Raw genomic sequence first — 24029 nt, 5'->3', positions numbered from 1 at the left:
CTTTAAAAAAAAAAAAAAAGAGATGGTACGACAGCATGGAAGTAAGTGTTCAAACGTAATTCATATACAGAGTTAGGTGGGGAAAAAAGGGCAAAAGCAAAAACTCCTGCCAAGGATTTCTGCTCAATGCAACGTAAGGTAAGGATTTTCTAGATGAGAGATGTTTCTGAATAGCATGCGACATACGCACTGCAAGTATGGGGATCCTCAGCTCATTTTCCTTTTGGGCAAGTTTCCTGGAAGTTGTGGGCTCTTAGGAGGCCAGTCCCACTTCCCTCTCTCCCCACAATCCAGCACAGACTACCCTCAGAGGTGGCAGCAGGCTCCGTGCCCAGAAAGCAGCTGGGAGCAACTGTCATGGGAGGGAATGACTCTGGATAAAGCAGAGTTCAAAGTGCACATAATAAGAGCCGGGGTCCCTGGGCTTCTGCATTCCCCCCACCCCCTCCCACAAATGACAGCTGAGACCAAGGCAGCCACGCCTGGGGTCTGGGCTGAATTTAGCAGTCATAATTATACTGCTGAGGTCTGGGGCAGAGCCACAGTCTCTGCAGAAGGCAGCAGCTTTTGTTCATGCCCTGAAAACACATCATCTTCAAACATGCTAATCGCATGTCTGCTTCTGTCTAACAACATTGAAGGGAGGCTGAGGAGAGGGCACACAATGCCCACACATCTGGCTAATTCAGTTATGAGGCCAATCAATCTTGATGGGTTGTCTATAAAACATCAACCACCCCAAAGGACTGACCTGACCAGATGTTTAAGCTTCTGCTGACCAATCCCAGCCTAATGTCCACAGCAGAGAAGAGGGGTTTTCAAGAGATGGCTTATGCTGCCACTCACATGTTTATTCCCAAAGCTAAGTAAAGCCTTCTGCCTGGATGAGAGCAATCAGTACATTAAAGTGGTGGCTGAGCCAGGCTTAGTGAAGTGAAGCTGACCCTTGAACAACACAGATCTGAACTGTGCAGGTCACTTATACGTGGATTTATTTTGATAAATACACTACAGTACTATAAATATATTTTCTCCTCCTTACGATTTTTAAAATAACGTCTTTGCTCTAGCTTACATTACTGCAACAATACAGTATATAATACCTATGACATACAAAATGTGTATTAATCAACCGTTTATGTTATTGGTCAGACTTTTCTGATCAACAGCAGGCTATTAGTCACTGAGTTTTGGGGGAGTCAAAAGTTACATGCAGATTTTCGCCTGCATGGCGCCCCTAACCACTGCATTGTTCAAGGGCTAAATGTATACTCATCAAATATACAGACTTTCACTCTGACCTTCGGGAAGGCAGGAGGCCTTCTTTACAGGCAGCTTCGAGAACACTTGCAAGAACAGAAACCAATGAAATATTTTTGCTAATCGCACTTCCCAGTTGGGAGAGAATCAGGAGTGTGGAGGCGGGTATCTTTATGATATTAAATGCTACAGGCTCCAGTCCTGGGCGCAGGAACCATTCATCTGCTGATGTCTGCTTTTCAACCCCCTATCAAGGCTGAAGGAATTACTCATCTCCCTCATAAAATTGTGGCTTTTTTTTTTTTTTTTTAAACCAGAAGCCACTGCCAACAAGGACTCTCTCAGTTTATGTTCCTTCCTTTATGGCCAACCCCAGTCACCAGGCAACAGTCACCAAAAATAAAAGTGGAAGGGCAGTGGGGAGATTAGGAGGTAGGAGAGGGCAGGGAATAGACTTGCAGTCTATACCAAGAGGACCATTTTTGACTCAGAGCTTCTAGCTGGTGCTAATGACTCCATTTTCCTCAAGAGGACTTTTCTCTAATTAATTCTAAGGACTTCACCAAGTTTGTCTCAGCTGAGGCTGCATGACAAACCAGATGGATGGACTTGGAAAAAGAAACTTTTCAGAAAGTGGTGAGAGAGAATCACACATTTAAAATGAGGTCTTTGTTGTAACAGTCTGTGGCTAGAACAGTAGGTGCCATGCAGTAGGAGCTTAATCAATATTTACTGACTGAATAATTATGCTCCACTTATGATGCAGTTGGGCTACATTGCTTCAATTTCTATTTATTAGGAGAGGCCTCCTATAGCCCAGTCCCTGGAAATACTGCTAGACAAAATCACAGAGATCAGGAGAGTCTTCTCTCAGCCTGAATGAGCACGGATGAAGCAGTGTTGGAAGGCAGAGGTATGGACCTCATTACCACACCCAACAACTCTTTCTTCTTCCTCATGGCTATAGTAATCAATGCTGCTGACCAATCCTGCTTCCTTTCGATTCTTTTCCACCTTGATTTTCATGATACCTAATACCCATGACTTTATCTTCTATGCAGGTTCCTGTTCATTCTTCTGTCCCAGGTTATGGGTGACACCCAAGGCTGAGTCCTCAGCTCATGATCCTTTCTCTGTATGCACTCTCCTTTAAGAAACAGTTCCAACTGGCACAGTTTAAACTATCCCAGTGGTTCGCAATCCTGGCTGTGTATCAGAATTACATGGGAAGTGTTAAAAACATATCAATCCAGGGCGCCTGGGTGGCTCAGTTAGTTGAGCGACTGCCTTCGGCTCAGGTCATGATCCTGGAGTTCCGGGATCGAGTCCCGCATCGGGCTCCCTGCTCGGCAGGGAGTCTGCTTCTCCCTCTGACCCTCCTCCCTCTCATGCTGTCTCTCATTCTCTCTCTCTCAAATAAAATTAAAAAAAAAAACCAAAAACCAAAAAACAAAAAACCGTATCAATCCAAGGTGGGAGAAAATATTTACAATATATATCACAGATAAAGGGCTGTATCCTTAACATTCAAAGAAATTTTAAAAATCAGCAGAAAGAAAAAGACCAAAAGTCCTATAGAAAAATGGGCAAAAGACATGGAAAGACAATTCACAAAAGGATAATATAAAACGACTCTTAAACTTACGAAATGGTGTTCAACTTCACTCATAACAAGAGAATCAAACTAAAACTATGCAAAGATACTATCTCTCACCTACCAGATTGGCAAAAATTTAAAAGCGTGACAATACACTCTGTTGGGGAGGTGAGAAAAACAGGCACTTTCATATGACATTGTTGGTGGTAATGCAAAATGGAACAACTTCTGTGGAGAAATTCACAATATCTAACTAAAGGACATATGTATTTATTTACCCTTTGATCCAGCAGTACCACTTCTAGGACTTTACTGTAAAGATACACCTCCAACAATCCCAAATATATATGCAAGAGGTTATTCACTGTAGCATTATGTGTAACTAACAAATACTGGAAACCTCAGTGTCCAAGCATAGGAGATACAGTACAAACACACAATGGAATACTATGAAGCTATAAAAAAGAATGAGGAAGCTCTCTCTGTGAACTGATATCGAGTGATTTCCAGGAAATATGGTTATTTAAAAAAGCAAACTGCAGAAGAGCATATATCGTAAGCTTTTTGTGTAAAAAAAAAAAAGGGTAAATTTAAAAATACATATAATTTGTTTATACAAAGAAACATGGGGTCAGGGCTCACTGAGGGGAGCAGAAAAAGGTAGACAGATATAGGAGAGAGTTTTAGTTCTCTGAGTGTATCCTTTTTTTTTAAGATTTTTTAAAAAATGTATTTATTTGACAGAGACACAGCGAAAGAGGGAACACAAGTGGGGGGAGTGGGAGAGGGAGAAGCAGGCTTCCAGCTGAAGCAGGGAGCCCGATGTGGGGCTCGATCCCAGGACCCTGGGACCATGACCCGAGCCGAAGGCAGACGCTTAATGACTGAGCCACCCAGGCACCCTCTGAGTATATCTTTCTATATAGTTCAAACAACAAAATTGAAACAAAAACAGGTAGGGGAGAAAAGCCCTAAAACTGAAAGTGAATTGAAGAATTAACCCAATTGTATTTCAAATGAATAAACACACACACTGAAGGGGAAAAAAATACCACCCAAGTAACTTATGAACCTAGCACTTGACTATATACTCTTAGCCCTGGATGGAGTAGGCATGAAAACTACAAACAAATCCTGACCTGAACTCTGTTTAGTAAGTCTGTTTTCCAGAGTGGTGTGGGTGAGGCAAGGCTGAAGCCTTCTTAGATGTATTACAGGAGTAAGAAAATGAGCAGATGTATCAGTGCTGTTTGGAGCCAGCATTCTCCCTACAGAAGAAGGGGCATACAAATAAGAAATGTGTGAAGACAGGGAAGAACCCAGTGGGGATGGACTGGAATGGGAGGTAGTGGTATTCAGGATTTCAAAAATATGTACATGCATATGCATATGTGTGTATATATGTATATGCATGTATGTGTATGCACATGTGTATATAACCATATATATTTCCTGGTCCTGTCAACAGAAGGGGTAATAAGCAAACCCAGTACTCAGGTTTCAGTCTCTAATACAATTGCTCACTAAAAAGTCTTAGGGCCCCTGAGAGAAATGGCTGATTCCAGGGCAGCAACAAGGTGGATACAAGACTGAAATACCTTGTTATGCCAGGAAATATGGAAATGCTATAAAAAAAAAAAAATTGGGGGTATGCCACACTGGACAAATCTGAGACAATTTTAGCACAACGTAACTGAGTAATGAGTTATAGAACAATTAAAGCAACAGTGGCCATGAGCACATTGTCACAACAGACAGGTAAATGGGGGAGAAAATACTCTTGTTTACCACAGGATGCCAGGTGCTGAGTGGTCAATGTGGAGTGAGTGCTGGGGTTGGGAAAGATGTAAAATATTCACTTTGCAACCACTGTATAAAGATTGGTTCAGAAAAGAATCATCAATGGAAGCTAAGTCCAGAGGCAAATTTAGATGAGGAGCAGGGTATCTGTATGGTCTTAAAACGGTCTCCCCACAGACTGCTTATTAATTTCAAGGGAAAAAGTAATAAAGAGGGATGCCTGGCTGGCTCAGTCAGTTAAGCGTCTGCCTTTGGCTCAGGTCATGATCCTGGGGTCCTGAGACTGAGCCCTGCATCAGGCTCCTTGCTCAGCGGGAAGCCTGCTTCTCCCTTTGCCTTCCCCTCCCCCTGCGTGCGCTCGCGTGCACGCGAGCTCTCTCTCTGACAAATAAACAAAATCTTAAAAAAAAAGTAATAAAGATACAGTGGAGAAACAGGGCAATACTTGGGTTGGTGATGGGGTGGGAGTAAGAGCTTTTACTGAAAAACTCTTGAATTTTGTACTGTGTACAAGTATTAACTATTCAAAAACAGGAAGAAACAAAACATACGATATCTCTGAGAGTGCGGTAGGCAGAATAATGGTCCCCCAAGTGATGTCCACATTCTAATCCCTGGAACCTGTGACGGTGCTAAATGACTTGGCAAAGGGGAGTTAAGGCTGTAGATAGAATTAAGGTTGCTAATCAGCTGACTTTGAGAAGGGAGGATACCCTGGGTTATCCAGGTGGGCCCAATGTAATCACAAGGGTCGTTAAAAGTGAAAGAGGGAGGCAGAAGACTCAATGTCAGAGTGAAAAAGGAGAAAAAACAACTGACCACTGCCAGCTTTAAGACATAAGGGGACTAGGAGACAAGGAATGTGGGCAGCCTCTCGAAGCTGGAAAAGACAAGAAAACATTCTCTCTGTGTCTCCAAAAAGCAATGTACTGCTGACACCTTGCTTTTAGTCCATCGAGACCCACTCTAGACTCATCTCCAGAATTTTAAGATAATAAACTTGAGTTGTTTTAAGCCACTAAGTTTTTGCTAATTTGTTTACAGCAGCAATAGAAAGGATACATAAGAAAAGTTACAGGGGTTGCTTCCGAGGAAGAGGACTAGGGATGTGGAAGGGAGACTTCTTTTCCACTATATATACTCTGGTACTGATTGAAATTTTTATCTTGTACATTTTTTTAAGTAAAAATCACCGTTGGGGCACCTGGGTGGCTCAGTCAGTTGAGCGTCTGACTCTTGGTTTCTGCTCAGGTCACAATCTCAGGGTGTAAGATTGAGCCCCGAGTCTGTCAGCTTCCGTGTTCAGCGGGAACTCTGCTTCCCCTCTCCTTCTCCCTCTGCCCCTCTCCCCCCTCAAGCGTGTGTGCTCACCCTCTCTAAAATAAATTTTAAAAAATAAAATCTTTAAAGTAAAAATTACTGTAGACATTAAACAAATGACAGTCACTTCAGGAGCTCACTATTGATTTCACAGTGGAGTACAAGTCCTCTGGCTCATCCCCAAGGCCCTCCACACTCCCTACCCATAATCCAGCACGTGGCCAGTTTCTTCCAGGTCTCTAACATGCAAACCTTATTTCTGTTACTGACTCACCTGAAAAGCTTTCCTCCTTCCCTCTGCTTGTTTGAACTCTACCTGTCCTTTGGGAACTGCCTCCAGTCCCCCTCCTCCACGGAGCTTCTACAATGCCAACACTGATCTTCCCCTTCTCATTCATTACACGCGTTTATTCTGCCCTTTGTGTAAGTTTATTTCAAAGTCCTGCACTGTCCTGTGCTGTTCTCAGTGTGCTTTGTGTACAAGCCTTTGCACCAAACTGGTACTCTATAGGGTGCAGTCTGAAGGAAGGGCCTGTATCTTTTTAATTCCTATAATGCCCAGTGCCCATTATAAATACATGTATTCAACAAATATTCACTGAGTACCCACCATGTGCTAAGGATATTGCAGGGTGCTGGGAGTATAAGCACTATAGATCCAGACCCTACCTTCAGGGAACACATTATATAACAAAGGAGAGATCTATTGATCAAATAGCTACAGGACTACATGTTGTGGTAAGTGTAAGAAAGAAATTATACAGGACATTTTAAGAGCATATATCAGAGGAACTTAGAAAAGGGATACTGGTGGTCAGCTGCAGGAAAATAATTAAAAGTTGCTGAATTAAGTAAGAATACTTAGATTTGCAATTGGATAAATCAGAGGGCAATTAATTCATTTAGAATCACAAAATATGAAAACAGAAGGAAGCTTTGAGATTGCAACCCAATGATCTAGTTTTACAGATGGGCCAAATGAGGCTCAGTGAAGGGGAGGGACTCCTCAAGGTTGCACAGCAAGGCTGAGTTAGTGCCAGGTCATCTGACCCCCACTTAGCACTTCCAACCACACAGGGTTCATTACTTCAAAGGGAGTTTCTGAAGGATTCCTGAAGTGGCAAGCTCCCCCTTCTGCCCACATTTAAAAGAATTCATTTCCAAAATGATGTTCAGGAAGAAGACTGTGGTATAAACCTAAAGAGAGCATCTCTGCTGTGCTCTTTCTGGGACACTGCCAGGCCTCTATGTAAGGGAAGAGAGAGCATGAATGCTAGAAGCACAACTCCCTTTGGGGAGGGAAACTTGGTCCTGGGCAAACCCCCAGTCTGACTCTAGGATGGGAACTTTGCTGCTATTCTGCAGGCCTTGACCTTCAGACTGGCATCCCTTTTTAAAGCTGTGGTACTGCCCATTGTCTGTGCATTCTGTCCACAAGCACATTCACTGAAGGAGCAAGAATGGGCCAGCAAAGGGCAGATGGCCTTGCCTTGGGAAATGTGAGTTCTACTTAGCTCTATTTCCAGGCCCAGTGCAGGTGGAGGAGTACACTGGACAGAGAACAGACCTGGCCCAGATGATGCTGACCTCTCCTTCACCCAGGGGAGACTTGGCCTCCAGCTGCCACTGTTGGCGGTGATGAGCTCATGCCGGATACCAGCCAGGCTCATCTGAGGACTGCTTGGAGCCGATTAGAGCCTTGATGAAATGCGGGTGCCTGGATGGCAGGCGGCTCTGGAGAGCTTGGGCTCTGGTGGCCAGGCGCTCATCTGTAACTCAACCATGCAGTGACTCCTTATATCCAGAGGATCTGGGATACAGAAATATCTTTCCTTGGGGGTTAGCAAGGACAGTTCTTCATTCTGCACTGGGCAAGGGGCTGACTATGACTAGGCCAAGGGCAGAGGAAGGACTCAGGGTCACTGAGGGCCCCCGTTAGCCATTACTTAACCATGTGGACTGCAATTATATGACCACAGAACCCCTCCATTCCCCACAATGCCCCTGACTGCAGTGCTGGGTCTCTTTGGATGATTAGCACCCAGCACTCTCCATAGGACTTTCTCAGGTTAAGTGATGAACTGACATCTACACTTCAGGTCTCAAAACATTTGCTCCGGGAAGACTTCTCTTGCTTCAGACCAGATTAGGTCCCCATTATGCTCTCATAGGACCCTCTATTCTTCCTCAGTAACACTTATCTCAGTGACAATTAGCTAATAATTTTGTAATTATTTGCCTAATGTCTGTATTTTGCCAGAGTTTAAGCTTCACAAGGATGGGGAGGTGCCATAAATGTTGTTAAAGTAATAAAAGGAAGTCAACAAAAAGACCAGTTTTACAACAAAAAGAGAAAGTTTTACAGATAAGTTCTGAATAGTATTCTTTAAAAGGAAACTTTTATATACAACAGAGGAGGGCTTCTTCACCACCACCTTAGCTATGGGGCCAACTGGGTCCTCCTGGCTTTCTGGCCTGCAACCACTCATCCACACAAGCCAATCGTTCCTGTTTTGTTTTGTTTGTTTTTTTTTTAAAGGAGAGAGAGAGAAGGAGAGAGTGAGAACGAGTGGGGGGGAGGGGCAGAAGGAGAGGGAGAAGCAAACTTCCCACTGAGCAGGGAGCCTGATGCGGGGCTCAATCCCAGGACCCTGAGATCATGACCTGAGCCTAAGGCAGACGCTTAACCAACTGAGCCACCCAGGCGCCCCCAATGGCTCCTGATTTTGAGTGGCAGGGAGGATTTTCTTTCTTACTTTCACTTAAAACAGCTTTACTGAGATATACTTTATATACCATAAAGCTCACCCACTTATATATTTAATGCTTTTTTAGTATATTTACAGAGTTGTACAACCATTATCATAATCTGATTTTAGAATATTTTTACCACCCCCCAAAGAAACCTTGTACCCATTAGCAGTCACTACCCATCCTCCCACAGACAACTATTGGCATGGAGGGTTTTTAGCTCTATATCCAAACAATATGAGGAAGCCTTCAGTGTCCAATTATCTGACATGATCTCTTCATCATACAGATGAAAAAAAGTGACGCCAGAGATGCCGTGAGTCCGACAGGGGTGAGATGGTGGCAAGCGGGGTGCCTGCATCCTAGTGGCAGTGCTCTGTTCCCTCTGCTACACAGTCTGACTGTGTGTCGCAAATGTTCTATCCCACTGGACTTCAAGCTACTTGAGGGCAGAGGCTATATTCTGCTCATTTGTCTTCCCTTCTTGCCCAGGAGGACCATCAGAGCAGTGATGTCTCAGGTTGGTCCATGTACTGGCACCAGTCTGTGAGCCTTGATACCAGTCCTCGATGAGATAAGTACAGTGAGAGTATCTGGAAACTGTTAACAGAACTTCGGGTAATTTTATACCTGTTGAACCCAATGACAAATTCGGGCCTCTATTTTGTATGCCTTTTTAAAATATAATTTTCCCAGTAATTTATTTTTATTGTTTTTTACAAAAGCATTGGTTATGATAGATTGCAAATTCAAACAACAAAAAGAAACAGATCTTTCATAGATTGCTTGAGAAGTGCTGCTTTAAAGCAACCCATTCTCCACTTTCTTCTGCTTTCCCTTTTCCCTCTCGGTTTCCTTGTATCTCTTGCACTGGCTCTTTTCATGCTCACATCTGAAATGTAGGTTCTCTCAGTTGTGTGCTTGGGTCTCTTTAGCTCTACAACTTTCCATGGGCAACTCACAGATGCAGCCAGCTTCCACCACCCTGAAGAGACCAACAGCTCTGAAATTTTCATGCTCAACTTACAGAGTCTTTTCTCTCTTGAACCTCAGGCCCATTCATCCAGCTGCCTGCTACACACCTCTCCAAGAGTGTCCCACAGGTTCTCTGATTGGTCAATAGCTATTTATTAATCACCTACCATATGCCAGCTGTGAGGTTTTTTTTTTTCCCTAGGAACTATGAATATAGCAGTAAAATAAAGAGGCAAGGTCTCTATGATCATAAGGTTTACATTTTAGTGGGGGAGAGAAAGATGATGAACCAATAAACATGATCATTTTAGGGACTGATAAATAGCAGAAAGAAGGTAAAGTGGGATAATATGAAAGAAAGTGACTGGGGGAGCTATTTTACTAGGGTGCTCAGGGAAGGCCTCTCTGAGGAGGGGAAGTTTGAGTTGAGACCTGAATTCCCAAGGGGGAAATGATCCCAATCACTGGGAGAGGTAGGTACAGAGAGGCCCTGCCAAGGGAAGGAGTTCAGTGTGCCTGAGGAATAAAAAAAGGCCAGTGTAACTGGAGAATAGTGAACAAGGGGGAGAGTGGCTAGAGATGAGGTCACATAGGCAGGCAGGGTCTGGGTTCCGTGGGGCCTTATAGGCTCTGGTAAGGAGTTTAGATTTCATTTTGGTGTCAGTGGCATACCAATGGAAGGTTTTAAGTAGAACAACCACAAGATCAATGTTTTAAAAAGATCCCCCCGGCTATTATTTGGAGGATGGATCTGGGGAGACAAGAGTGGAAATGGTGGGACTAGTCAAGAAGCTGCACTGATCATCACCCTGGGACTAGAGCTGCAGCAATGGAAATGGGAAAACAGGAATGGGTTCAAGATGTGCTTTAGAGGTACAACTGACAGGACTTAACTGAAGGACCTGACAGGGAATGTAAGGGAATAAGAGAATTCAAGGATGATGCCAGAATTTGAAGCCTGAAAACTATGTAGATGATGGTATCATTTATTTAGATGAGGAAGACCTGGTAGATGCCAATTTTGGGAGAAAAGCAGATGCATATTTTGGCCAGGTTGACATTCAGACCGAGGGAAAAACAGGAGCTGGGGGAGTGGATTAAGTGAATAGGGATAGTTCCTTTTCAGGACTTTTACCATGAAGGGATGGAGAGAAATGAGGCAGAAGCTGCAGGGAGATATGAGGCCCCGGGAAATTTTTTAGTTTGCTTTGTTGTTTAAGATGGGTGATACCAGGGCATGTTTTTATGCTGACTGGAATCAGCCAGCAGAGAGGGGAACAAAGGTAATGCAGGAGAGATAAGGGATAACTGGAGGGGCAAAGTCCTTGAGAAGCACGAGGAAACAGGAGCCTGAGCCCAAATGCAGGGTTGGTCTCAGGAACTGTAGAGGAAGGAGGGCGGCATTCAAGTACAGATGGGGGTAAGCTAGTGGAAGCGGCAGGAAGATGAGATAGTTCCCCTCTGACTACAATGTATTTTCTGTAGGAAGTGTGAGGTGGGGGGGCGCCTGGGTGGCTCAGTTGGTTGGGCGACTGCCTTTGGCTCAGGTCATGATCCTGGAGTCCCGGGATCGAGTCCCGCATCGGGCTCCCTGCTTGGCAGGGAGTCTGCTTCTCCCTCTCATGCTCTCTGTCTCTCATTCTCTCTCTCTCAAATAAATAAATAAAATCTTTAAAAAAATAAAAATAAAACTCCAATTACAGCAATACGATCTAAAAAAAAAAAAAAAACTTAAAAAAAAAAGGAAGTGTGAGGTGGGATCATTGGCTTGGGAGCTAGAGGAGAGGACTGAAGGACTGAAGGTCTGAGGAAAAACAAGGTATAAAAAAAGCTCTAGAATAAGATGATGATTTTACCCACAAGTACAGTGGGGTGGATGGCAGTGAGATTTATGGTTGTAAATGCAAAGTGAGTCCCCTTAGCATGGTTGTGTGATGTTTTTCTCCAGCAATATTCAGTTGTTCTGATACAGACATGAAGTAAAAAGAAATTGGGTTTAACTAGGGTTAGTGTTTCATCAGATGAGTGTAAAGAAGGGAGAAAGCAGCAAGGGAATCATCAAAACATCGGGCCATGGAATCTAAAAGTGGGAGAGAAGGAGGAAATAGTCAAAATAGCACTGGTCATTCCCCTGTACCTCCAATCCTGTATTTCCTATCTCCACCCAGGCACATGCCATCTACTCAGCCATTCAACCCAGAACCTGGACCTTATCTTGACTCCTCCTTCTCTCTCATGGTCTGATCCTATGGATCCTACTCCTCACTCTTTCTGGGATCAGTCTTCTCCCCCTTCCCAAAGTAACTGCCTTGGCTTAGGCCTCACCTAGACAATTACAACAGCTTTCAAATGAAATATTTTCCCTTTTTCCAACCATGCCCCTTCTTATCCATGTTTTTCCATTTTCTTTAACCTTTCTTTCAAGTATAACATATATACACAAAAGTACAAAAAATACATAAGGGTATATATAGCTCAAAGAATTCTCATCAAGGTGGATACAGCTGCACAACCACCATCTAGATAAAGAAATAGAATATCACACATCCCAGAAGCCCCCTGGTGCCTTCTCCCAGTCACTACCTGCCTGCTTGAGGGTAACCACTAGCCTGACTTCTTACACCATTGGTTAGTATTGTCTATTTTGAACTCTGTATATAAATGCAGTCATACAGTAAGTACTCTTTCATGTCTGGCTTGTGTCCAGAATGTTAGGTTTGTGAGATTCATTCATGTTGAAAGAGACTGTTCGATCATTCATTCATTCAACTGATTATTCCATTGTGTGAACATTCCATAATTTATCCATTCGAGTACTGATAAACATTTTTGAAACTCCTAAACCATTTTTCACGTTAACATAAATCCAATCCTTCCCTCCCCTGAATTGTAATGCTTTCCCACTGGAGAATAAAGTCCAATTTCCTTAGCAGAGCTTGGTAGAGGCCTCCATTATTGGCTCCTGCTTTCCATTCTTGCCTTCTGAGCCTTCCATCCATACCCTATAAATTCAGCTCTTCTGAACTACCTGCAATGTTTTGAATGTATTGAAGTATGCTGCTTCATACTCCATGCCTCTGGAGATGCTATTCCCTCTGCCTTTCTCCTTCATCCACCTGGTAAACTTGTATTCATCCTGTAAGACTTAGTGCAGGCACCATCCACTACACCATGCTTTCCCTGCCCTCCCCAGGGACCGAAAGGTCTTTTCTCTGTGATCCCTCAGCACCTCCTATACATCTCCATTAATATACCCGATAGCAATTCTTTGTTAAAATGTCTGATTTCCTCTCTGAACTATGAGTTCCTTAAGGGCAAAGACCATGTCTGGATCGTCTTTATTTCCCAGGTGCCTAGAGTAGGACCTATGACAGGAGAGGTACTCAGTAAGTGTTTGAAAAATGAATGAAAAGACTTGCCCAGGGGTTACATAGGACACTGGAGCTGGAAGGGGTCCATGGGATCAGCTACTCTAACTTCTCTATTTTACTGAGGAGAAGAAAGGATTTGCCTACAGGAGAAAGGACTTGCTGGTAGCAGAGCCAGAACATCTGATCTTCAGCCCAGTGCTCATTCTCCTTCTTTGTACCGCCAGCAAGAATCAGAGGGTGAAGTTTCCAGAGGACAGCCTGAGGCAAAGCCGACTCCCTCAGCATCTGGCAGTACAGCCAGATGGACAGACAGTGAAGTGGAACAAGAAATGGAACTCTTAAGTTTCCAGCCCCCAAAACAAACTAACAGTCTCTTAAAGGGAAGATGTCAGCACTGGAAAGGCTCTTTGCCTTAGGCAGAGATGGTGGGGAATTTGACTCATCTGATGATGGCTGGGTAACACTGAGGACTGAGCTGTGTGCCCTTGGGAGAGAAGGGCAAGGAAGAGCCATGAAAGCAGGTAGAAGAAAAGAGGCTAAGGGAAGCCCTCGGGAAAGTGCTATTAGGTTTCATAAAGGCCAAATGTTTCTGAGGTGATGAGCACTGAAAAGGCAGTGGTACTGTAACTGCAAAGATAGCTGCAAAGAGGTGGCTCGTGTGTGAAGCTCTAAAACACCAGATACAATCTGACACTAAGAACGAGGGGGCCAGGAAACAAGGGTGCCACATCCCCAAACGGAAAATCTAGAGTGGTCTTAGAGATTTATCAGCGCATCCAAACATGTACTAAACTATGTGCAGACCACCGTGGCAAAGGAGGCAGGGGCAAATCAGACACCGTCCTTGCCCTCAGTCTACCTCAATCTAGAAGAGGGGACTGGACCCAAATCCCAGGGAGCAGGGAAGAGTTCAGAAGGGAAGTGGCATTAAAGATGGGGACTGACTGGCAGAAAAACCTGCATGAGTAAAGGCACCAAGGTGTGAGCTCTGAGGCAACACTACTGTACAGCTGGAAATTAGGGTAGCAGTGGGAAAAAAGTTAGGTGAGGGTCAGACTATAACACCACCAAAATCAGGTTAAAAAGTTAGGATGGGTAGGATTCTTTATATATTTTGTATATATATGTGTGTGTGTGTGTGTATGTATGTGTTTATTTTAAAGATTTTATTGTCTTTAAGTAATCTCTACAGACCCAACATGAGGCTCCAACCCCAAGAGTTGCATGCTCTACAGACTGAGCCAGCCAGGTGCCCCTATTTTGTATTTATTTTTTAACAAGTAAGCACTGAGTGTTTCTGAAGTTAATAATAGTAGGTATTATCTATAAAGTGCCTACTCTGTAGAACCTACACATGCCCTACTCCTGACAAAACCATCGAGAGCAGGTGGCACACTCCCATTTCCAGATGAGGAAAGAGAACCTCAGAGCAGCCCGTAGCTTGCCCAAGATCACAGGCTCTTTGGTGGCAGGGCCTGCATTCAGATCCTGACTCCACAGTTCATGCTCTCTCCTTGCAGCATTCCTCAACTGGGTTGCTCCTCTGAATCACATACAGGAAATTATCTGAGCAACGATTTTCTCAGTTTTCCCAAGAATGGTGCATAACGTGTACCAATTTTAGATGCCTGGGAGAGGAGTTATTCCTTGTGTACAGTGGATGCCTTAGAGCACCAGGGCTCAATTCTCCGGAGGAATCCCGGTCGAGGAAGGCTGCCATGATTGGAACTATGTCTCAGGAGGATGGATCTGGCAGTGGGATCACATCCCTGGGAGGAAACAGTTGCGAAAGCCCCTGCAGAGCCCTAGAAATACTGGGAGAGTCAGCTCCAGGGGCTTGAGGGAGGCAGCTCCCCACCCTCCCTGATAAATCCTCTTCCCAGTCATCCTGTCTCTCCCTCCCTACCTCCCTCCAACCTTTTCTTATACTTGGCAGTCAAGTGCTGAGGCAGAACTTTCCAGCTCATAAGCCAACAACACAGGCAGAAGCAGCACGTTCACAGAATGAAAACCACAAAGACCTCCACTTCTGTGTGGAGCTCAGGAGCAGAAAATTGGTACTCGTGAATTCAGAACTCAGAACCCACCCAAAGAAGTCTGTCTGGCAAACTCCCATTAACCTTCATGATAAGGCTTAAGTGCACACACACCCCGCCCCCTACCCCCAGGCGTTCTATAACTGACTCCATCTCCCTGCTCACTAGGCAGGGGTATTTCCTTCTTTGTGTCCCCAGAGCTCCTGTCCAGTCCCCTGCCAGACACCCACACAGCTGTCACCACCGCTTTCCATATCTATCTCCTCTGCCAGTCTGATAGTCTCTCAGGGTCAGGGTCAATTTGCCTGATCCATCTAGGATGCCCTGAAGTCCATGGTCTCAGAAATAACAACTACGTAGCCCACAGTGACAATGCACAGCTGAGATTTAAACCCAGGTCTGTCAGACTCCCAAGCTTGTGTTCTTTTCACTATGTTACAGGACCTCCTAAAGATGACGAAATGACCTGTGCTAAGCACCCAGCCCAACACTGCAAGAGCTCAGAGGTGGCGCTATCAGAGTGTACCAGAGCACCAAGAGAAGCTTCCTGAGAGAGGGAGGCCTTGAAGGGCCCGAAGATCTAGATGAGAAGAGAGGCAACACGATGGTGTTTTAGGTAGGGTGGAGAAGTTTGGCAGAAAGAGAATTAAGGAATCTTTAGGCAGGAGCACAGGTTTTACATGAGGAGGAAATAGGAGGATTATAGCTGTCAGGGGGAGAGTTTGACTTCTTTAGACTAATCATGGCGCACCTACCATGTATCGGGGCTTTTACAGACATTATCACTAGTCCCCATGTTACCCCTGTGATACTTCCCAGGTGTTATCTGACAGTGAAGAAGGCTGAAGCCTAGAGAGTTAAGGCAACATATCCAAGGCGATACAGCTAGTAGGTGGGGAAGGTGGGATTTAAACCCAGGTTGGCCTTACTCTAAGTCTGCAGTGTCCTTTCTATTACTCCATGCTGCATCTTAAGGGGTCAGAGAACTGCCTGCATTAATAGACTGATGCTGCTGCCTGGACCTCCTCCCAGCTCTCATATGGGGACCCCTGGCCAGAGGGCAAGAGCGGCTGGCTTCTCTAGCTCTAACCCTCTACAATCTGGGGGCCCCAGAGCCCTGTGGACTCAGCAATTTCAAAGACAAGGGTTCTGTGTGGACCTCGTGAAAACAGGCTGCCCCTGTGCCTAGGCCTGCCTTGGATCTCCCAGAGAGCCTCCCTCTAAGTTGCTGCAGCAAAGCCAGGGGCAAATACAGGCTGAGAAAGCTAGATGGGCAGGAAGGCCTGCCTTCCCTGAAACCCTCGGGAGGAGGTCAGCTGAGGTCAGAAGACTTTGGAAATGTGACTGGCAATAGGCCCTAGGACAAGGGAGCAGGATCTTGCCTCTCGGTTGGCTGGTCACACACACAGAGGCAGACCAAGAGAGGTCAAGGGGGGGCGGAGGGGGGCTAGAAGTTGGCAGGCCTGCAGGCCCTGAGTGACGGCCACTTGTTCAGGTCGGGAAAGGAGAAATAAGTGGGTTAATGGTTTTGGCCCTTGAGGCTGGGAGGCTAGGGCAGGGGTTGTAAATGGATGCTGGGTAAAAAAGCAGGTGGGCGAACTGTAAAGTTGGGGGCTAAGGGCATCTGTTCCAAGTCAACAGGCAGGAACCATGCCCCTGGAACGGCTCAAAGGACTAGCCTTGGCCTGGGGGGCTGAGGGTGGGGACGCTTCATAAAAGGCCTGTGCATCTTCATTTCAAAGGTGTTCAATCTGGAAGGCTGGGTGAGGGTCTCTCTTTAGACTGAACTCCCTGTCTGTCTGAGGGCTGAGGGGAAGCAGGGAATGTAAACCACTGGACAATGGCTGGGAGTACTGATTGATTTTAAGGCTTGGCAGAAAGAAGCCCCACGGTGAATGCTCCAATTCTTAGCTGCAAATGTCTTGCCTGAGATCTAAGTAGCATCTTGCTTGGAGACGTTTTCTAAGTCTCCGCTTCTGAGAGCAGTGAGTTCTTGCTCTGAAAGCATCAATCATTCCCGGCACTGTCACCACATCCATGAGCAGACCTACACCTCTCAGTGTTCATGCCCCAGACCCAGGCATACTCTGCTGCTCTGGGGCAGGTTGCCTAGGCTTGGGGGTATGGGCCAGGCATAGGTTCTAAGCCAGCATGGCTGTGGCTGACAGAAGGTGGCAGGATTTGGGGATTACTGGTAAACCCCTCCAGCCCAATCACATGGCAAGGACTAGAACATGATCTCGGAATGTTAGGCTGTGGAAGCAAGGGCTCTGGAACTGAAAGAACTTTCTTTGAATACTGGATTTTGAAAAAGTGATTCAGCTGCAGAGGACAGTTGGCAGAAGTTAGAGAACAAAATCACAGTGTATTTGGAAAAAGATGTTTTAACCAGTTAGAGAAGAACTAAAATGGAATGGACTCCTGGGGAAGAAGTAGGGTTCCCTCAGTCCCTGCCACGGTCCAAGGAAAGGCCAGCCTGCCGGCTGTTGAAGGTTCCTGCCAGGAGGAGGGGAAGCAGGCAATCAGGGTGACTCAGAGAACTTCTGAGGCCCCTTCCAGCTCCCAGGCTCTATGGAAAATGACCACCGACAAGGAGGACCTTGGTATCCAGGCCCAAGAGAGGGCCCCTAGGCCCTCAAGGAGTGGCAGCAAGGGCATAAACAGGCAGTCATGTGCCATACTTATTCAGAGGCCTGGGCATGACACTCTAGGTAAGATGCTTCTTTTCCTACCCCAAGGCGAGGCCAGAATGGGATAAGGGGAAGTGGGAGGGAAAGTGACAGCTTGGGAAGTATCTGGCAGGGTGGCAGGTAACTCTGTACCAGACCTACATAGGATGAGCCCAGCCTGAATTGAGGGATGGTACATACTGCCCCTCCAATTAAACCAATACTCTCCAAAGGGAGGGTATTCAATCAGTGAACAAAGGTTTATTGAGTGCTTACTGTATGTCAGGTACCGTACTAGGTGCTGGGGACAAATCAGTGGTCTTTAGGGAGTGAGTCAAGTTAGGGAGAAGGCTACTGAACTCACGAAAATAATTCCAGATTGTGACAAGAGCGATGATGGGAAAGAAGAGCATGCCATGATCCAGAGTAATGAAAGGGGCCTAATTTAGACTGAGGAGGGGAGATGGGATCAAGGAGAATGTCTTTGAGACCTGCATCGGTACAGACTTGAAGGGCCTCCCTCCTTGTTCTACTAGCCCTGCTCTAGAGGTGACAGGGGAGAAGAGAGGACAATTTTGGGGAGACGCACAACCAAGAAAACTCAAGAGCACATGCAGATAGGCAGGATGCTGTGGTGTGTGACACACACGAGGCAAATCACACATCCCAGAGCCACTCTCACGGGCTGGAGCCACCCTCGAGGCACTTCCAGCTCTGGAAGGGTAACAGAGCTCTGGGGAGGCATGGATTTTCCAGAGTGGAGAGGCTGCCAAGTACTCTTTCCCTGCCGAACCCCAGCGCCATTCACCCATGCGCTCACCTCCATCAAGCAGCTCCTTGACAGTGCGGTAGTCATCAGCAAGGACAGCATAGTGCAGGGCTGTGCAGCCCTTGAAGCTGGCACGGTTGTTCAGCCGGTTGTTGAAGTCATCCTCTCGGGTGACCAGGACTGGGGGGACAGCAACACAAACCCTCCCATTAGCAACAAATGCCAGGAGCCACCAATCTCACCTTTCTCTTGGTGTTTTACTTCCCTCCCTCACTCATGTACATGCTTACTACACATATAATGCACCTACTATGTGCTGGGCCATCCGTGCAGGGCAAGAGGGGGTAAAACAAGGCCAGTTAGTTCACAAATGTTTCCTGACATCTATTATGTGTTAGGATTCATTTGGAGATGCAGAAATGAATCAGATCTGGTCTCTGACTCAGTCTGATGAAGGAAGCAGACAAAAACGGACGTGTAAAGTGCTATTTGAGATAAATGCTATATTAGAGTTATAACAGGATGACAGAAAGGCGGAGGGGAGCTTAGCTCAGTGTGGGCATGAAGAGAGTATCCCAAGAGATGAGAGTCTTGAAGGGTGAAGAGAAGTTGTCAGGTGAAGAAAGAAGGCTAGGGGGTTGGCTAGGGGATGGTAGATCGGTGAGGGAAAGAGGCTGTTCCTAGCAGAACAGTTACATACCCCTTTATTTCGAAGGTGTTCACAATCTAGTGAGTATTCAGAAGTATTTTGTAAAGAACCTTCTTAATTTTTAAAAGCCATTAAAAATTTGAAACCACAGAATAGTACAAAGTAGAAAAGGTATCAACACCTCAGCAACTCAAGAAACTACATTTAATATTTTGGTATCTCTCTCTATATATGTATATATAAGCATGTATGTATATGTATCTCCTACATACAAATCCTACAAAGCACATATATATCTCTCATGCATATCTGTCCTTCAAAATTAGAGCATACTATATTGCAATTTTGTAATTTTTTTTACCTTTAATAATCTATTGTGAACATTTTTTTTTTGAGCGTAAGAAGAACAAGCATTTCATGTGGTCAAAGAACCAAAAACCCCCAGTTCACTCTAGTGCTAATATTCATGACTCTCTCCAATTTAATAAAGGCGCCTGGGTGGCTCAGTCAGTTGAGCATCTGCCTTCGGCTCGGGTCGTGATCTCGAGGTCCTGGGATCGAGCCCCACATGGGGCTCCCTGCTCAGCGGAGAGCCTGCTTCTCCCTCTCCCTCTGCCTGCCGCTCTGCCTACCTGTGCTCTCTCTCTGTCAAATAAATAAATAAAATCTTAAAAACAAAACAAAACAAAAAAACAAAAGAGCCTAAGACTAGTTCCATCACTTTTATAGGACCCTCTGGGTTGGGTAACCACGTATGTCCCGGTTCACCCTGGATGGGTCTGGTTTATGCCTACTGTCCTGGACAGTCCCAGTTTGGACAATAAACTGGATGGTTACCCCACCTCTGGGGCCCTGCCTTGGAGATGAAACCCCATAGAAAAATATTTATCCTGCACAGATAGGGTTTCTTTCTGCCTCATGTAGAAATTACTGGAATTACTGTCTTATGTTCTATCCTGAGCTCCATTTGTTGAGGGCAGAATTTGGGTCCTACCTACCTGTACCCACTTTCCCCCCAGCCCACGGCACAGAGTCTGCAAAGGTAGACTCCTCTTACCTCCTGCTGGATAAAGGGTATAATTTAGTCAAGAGGTAACCTTGACTAGGTAGCTAAAAGTACCATATTCTTTCTTTCTTTCTTTCTTTTTTTTAAGATTTTATTCATCTGACAGAGAGAGAGAGCACAAGCAAAGGGAGAGGGAGAGGGAGAGGGAGAGGGAGAAGCAGGCTCCCTGCTAAGCAGGGAGTCTGATGCGGGGCTCCATCCCAGGACCCTGGGATCATGACCCCAGGCTAAGGCCGACACTTAACCGACTGAGCCACCCAGGCGCCCCACACCATACCAGTTCTAAATCATTCTTTTCCAAGTGGTCATGGAATGGAGTCTATGTATTTCCCCTCCTGAGAAACTGGATCTCCTATTTAAAAGTTCCCCAAACGAGAAGACTGTCACGTCTCTTCCTAATACTAGCTGACGTCACCTGCTGACCTTCTACTCTATGCCTGGCATGGTCACGCCACACAATCTATTTAATTCTTCCAACCACCTTATATAGTAGGTATTATAATTCCCATTGTACAGATGAGGAACAGAGGTCACATAGTGAGTGAGTAGTTGAGTGACAATAAGAACCCAGATCTAATCTGAGTGCTCTTTCTTTACATCATATCATGTTGTCACTCTAATTTTGCAAACGAGGGAATCAGAGCCCAGAGACCAGATATTCTGGTCTCAGCCTTGGTTCCTACTGCCTCTTCTTTCTCTGCTCAAATGAAGGTACAATACACTCTTGGTGGAACTTGGCTTAAGAGAGATTGGCCTGAGGTTTGTAGCTAGCCTCTGGTAAGTTAGCTTAGGTGGAAGCGTTTCAAGTGTTTGGCCAGAATGAAGTTGGTGGAGTGTGTAGGTGAAGAACAGACTTTCCTGTAGTTTAGTCAAACAAAGGTAGATCAGCTCTTCTGCACCACACAGAGGCTCTCCAGACTGACCACCTCCCCCAACCCCTGAGTGTTATCTGACGTTTCCCGGAGCAGGGAGAACAGGAAGAAGGCCTCTGAGTAGCTAACAGATGAGTCCCATGTGCATCTGCATTTTTCCCATACGAGGGCTTTTTAGGACCCAACTCAGAGATTACTAACTCTTAGTCACAGTCTTATCAAATCATGGTAAGTGATCTTATTTCCAGCCCACTGCAGATCAGGAGAAACAAACAAGAAGGCTGGGGAGGAGGCTTCAGAATCCAGCAAATTGATTACAATCAAGTGCTGGCTAGGCAGGAAGGGAAAAGAACAGCACAATCAAAAGCTGAAAGAGGAAGTCACAGAATACAGCACCTCAAAAGCCCCTAAGGGCACCAATGAACTGCCACATAGGACATTAACTGCTGGATATAATGATGAACCTGAGGAAAAGTGATAGTTGGCTCAAGAAAGCAGGAAGGATATAATCCATTTTATAAAGAAAACACATCATTCATTCAACAAACAACACTTACTGAGCATCACTGCATAGTGATAGCTTCTGGAGACATACTAATGAATAAGACAGGGTTCCTGACTTTAAGAAGTTAATAGTCTAATGCAAGAATCCGGAACAGACAAATTATAACACTGTTCCGTAAACACAATGACCGAGCTATACGCTGGGTGCTTACCATAAAAAGCAGATGAACTTAAGGAACATGGCTGGGGTTATTTGGTTCAGGGACAAGTGTCAGCAGAGTGCCAGCATCATAGCCCAGCTAATAAGGAATGTCTATGAGGAGGGTTCCTGCTCACCTCTGAGGTCTCATCTCTCAACTATCCCCTTCCTAATGTGCTTTCTTGCCTCTGAGGTTTTGCAAATACTATTCCACTGCCTGGAATGTTTTCCCCTCTCCCATGCCTTCGGTTGACTAACTCCAATTCATTTTAGGCCTTCTGATTAGAAGTCACTTCCTGCAGTGATTCTTCCTAAGTTTGAGGCAGTTATTCCTCCCAAGAGCTCCTCTAGCACCTTAGGCACCTCCCAATTACAGTATTTATTCTGTTGCAATCATTTGTTTACTTGACTATGTTCCGTACCAGACCAAATGCTCACTGAGGACAGGAAGTGTGACTGCCCTTATAATTGTATCTTCAGTGTCCAGTATGGTGTCTGGGCATAAATATGGGCTTCACAAATACTTGTTGAATTAGCTAATGAATACACAATACATAAATAAAGTCCTAGTATTACCTTGTTTTAGAGTGTGGCTGTTAAATAAGTGAGCTCAGGAGCCAGACCCTGGTGTTTGGATCCCAGTTCTGAACTTACTGACGGTGTAATCTTGGGTAAATTACCTAACCTCTTTGTGCCAAGTTTCTTTATTGGTAAATGGAGATAACAGTAGCCTCTCATGGGATGTTGTAAGGATTAAAAAAGACACTTTGAGTAAAGGGGCTTGGAACAGTGCCTGGCATACAGTACTTTCAGTCAGTAAATGTCAGCTATTATCCTTCCTGTTTGGTCTTGTGCTTCCAAAAGTGCATTATCTCTGTGAAAAGTGGTTCCATTTGGGAAATCCTGCATACACTTTTCCCTTCTGAAAGGCACAGTGCTGAGTAAGAACCAGCTGTTTAATTTGGTATTAGTCAGCAGTTTCCTGTTTGACAGCCTCTTTCTACCTTGTCCTTGTTAAAATCCTGCAGTACTAGTGTTCCCCAGAACACTCTTTGGGACTGAGTAGTGCATTACAATCACCTGTGAAAGAGCATTTTCCTTTCTTTCTTTATTTTAGAATAACCCTGTGACGTAGAAGCTGTTGTCATGTTACAGATGAGAAAACTGAAGTTGAGCAGGGTGCTGTAATCAGTTAGTGTGGGAGCTAGGACCTAGTCCAGGTCAGCTAGGCCCATTCTGTGCTCTTAGCAGTAAGCCCTTTTCTTCACAACACCCAGTTTGAGAAGCCTGTCCCAGAAGATCTTGCTGAAGCCCCCAGATCATTGAGGTCATACTATTCTCTATCCAAAAAAAGTAGCTAAAGGCGGAAAGGAGGTGTGGGGAGTGGTGCAGCACGCGCCGTCACATATTTACTCACTCTCACTGAGGAAAAGTCAGTCAGTCCACGGAAGCTAAAGGGACTCATCCAAGACCGGCTCACCAGCTGCCCACCAAGGTGGTCTTTTGAGGCCCCGTGTTTACAGCCGATCCTCAGCCACTGAACTGACCCTTTTCCAATGAAGCCATTTACTAGCCTGTCTCCAGCACAGGGTGAGACGAGCTCAGGCTCCTGCTTCTCCTCTAAGCCAGCCATCCGTGTCTCTTCGCCCCTCTGACCACAGGGAGATGACAACGCATCGCACTGTCATCCTTCTGCTCCCACCTCTGCCTTTTGATGGTGCAAAGTCTATGCCTGGGTGCTGTCGCAAGCACGTGCCTGATGTGCTCTCTGCAGGATTCCCTTAAGTCAGCAGTGCCAAGGAGTCCGCAGGGGTGAAAGCAGTCCCCAAAGCCCATCATGTAGCCCTGGCCACTTGCCAGCCCTGCTGAAACTGCAAAAAAAAGTAACCGCCTCCCACAATGACAAACAGTGATTTAAGGTCTTACAGTCCGGAATCTAAGCTCTGCCACTTACTAAGTTCTTCTAGCTGTAAAATGGGTATGATAAGAAATAATTTGAGAAATACTAAATATTTAAATACTATGAGAATCAAATCTGATAACAGGTTTATTTTTTTTGATAATAGGTTTTTTTAAACATCACCACAAACATTTACTAATGCCACTCTCTCTCTTGGGTTAAGCACTGGGGACACAGACATGAACCAGACATGGCACTTGTCCTCATTTGCAAAGTCTACTGGGGGAGACT

At 45.3% G+C, this 24029-nt stretch overlaps 1 protein-coding gene across 5 annotated transcripts in view; it reads right to left on the bottom strand.

Moving 5' to 3' along the window:
* CLPB (ClpB family mitochondrial disaggregase) overlaps positions 1-24029 on the bottom strand; it is a 169314-nt gene that overhangs the window by 77123 nt on the left and 68162 nt on the right. For 4 of the 5 annotated variants that reach the window (XM_045894361.3, XM_045894365.3, XM_045894362.3 and 1 more), the window contains exon 5: positions 18600-18728. The exons of the other annotated variant lie outside the window; for it this stretch is intronic. In XM_045894361.3, coding sequence (XP_045750317.1) covers positions 18600-18728 — 129 coding nt within the window. The remainder of the gene's footprint in view (positions 1-18599; positions 18729-24029) is intronic. 5 annotated transcript variants of the gene reach the window in all.

Source organism: Mirounga angustirostris, unplaced genomic scaffold, assembly GCF_029215605.1.
Source record: "Mirounga angustirostris isolate CCGP_5_RB_7025 unplaced genomic scaffold, mMirAng1.0.hap1 SCAF_13, whole genome shotgun sequence".
In the NCBI taxonomy this organism is placed as follows: Eukaryota; Metazoa; Chordata; class Mammalia; order Carnivora; family Phocidae; genus Mirounga; species Mirounga angustirostris.
Note: the sequence above shows the minus strand (reverse complement) of the source record. Positions and strands in the feature narration are given on the sequence as shown.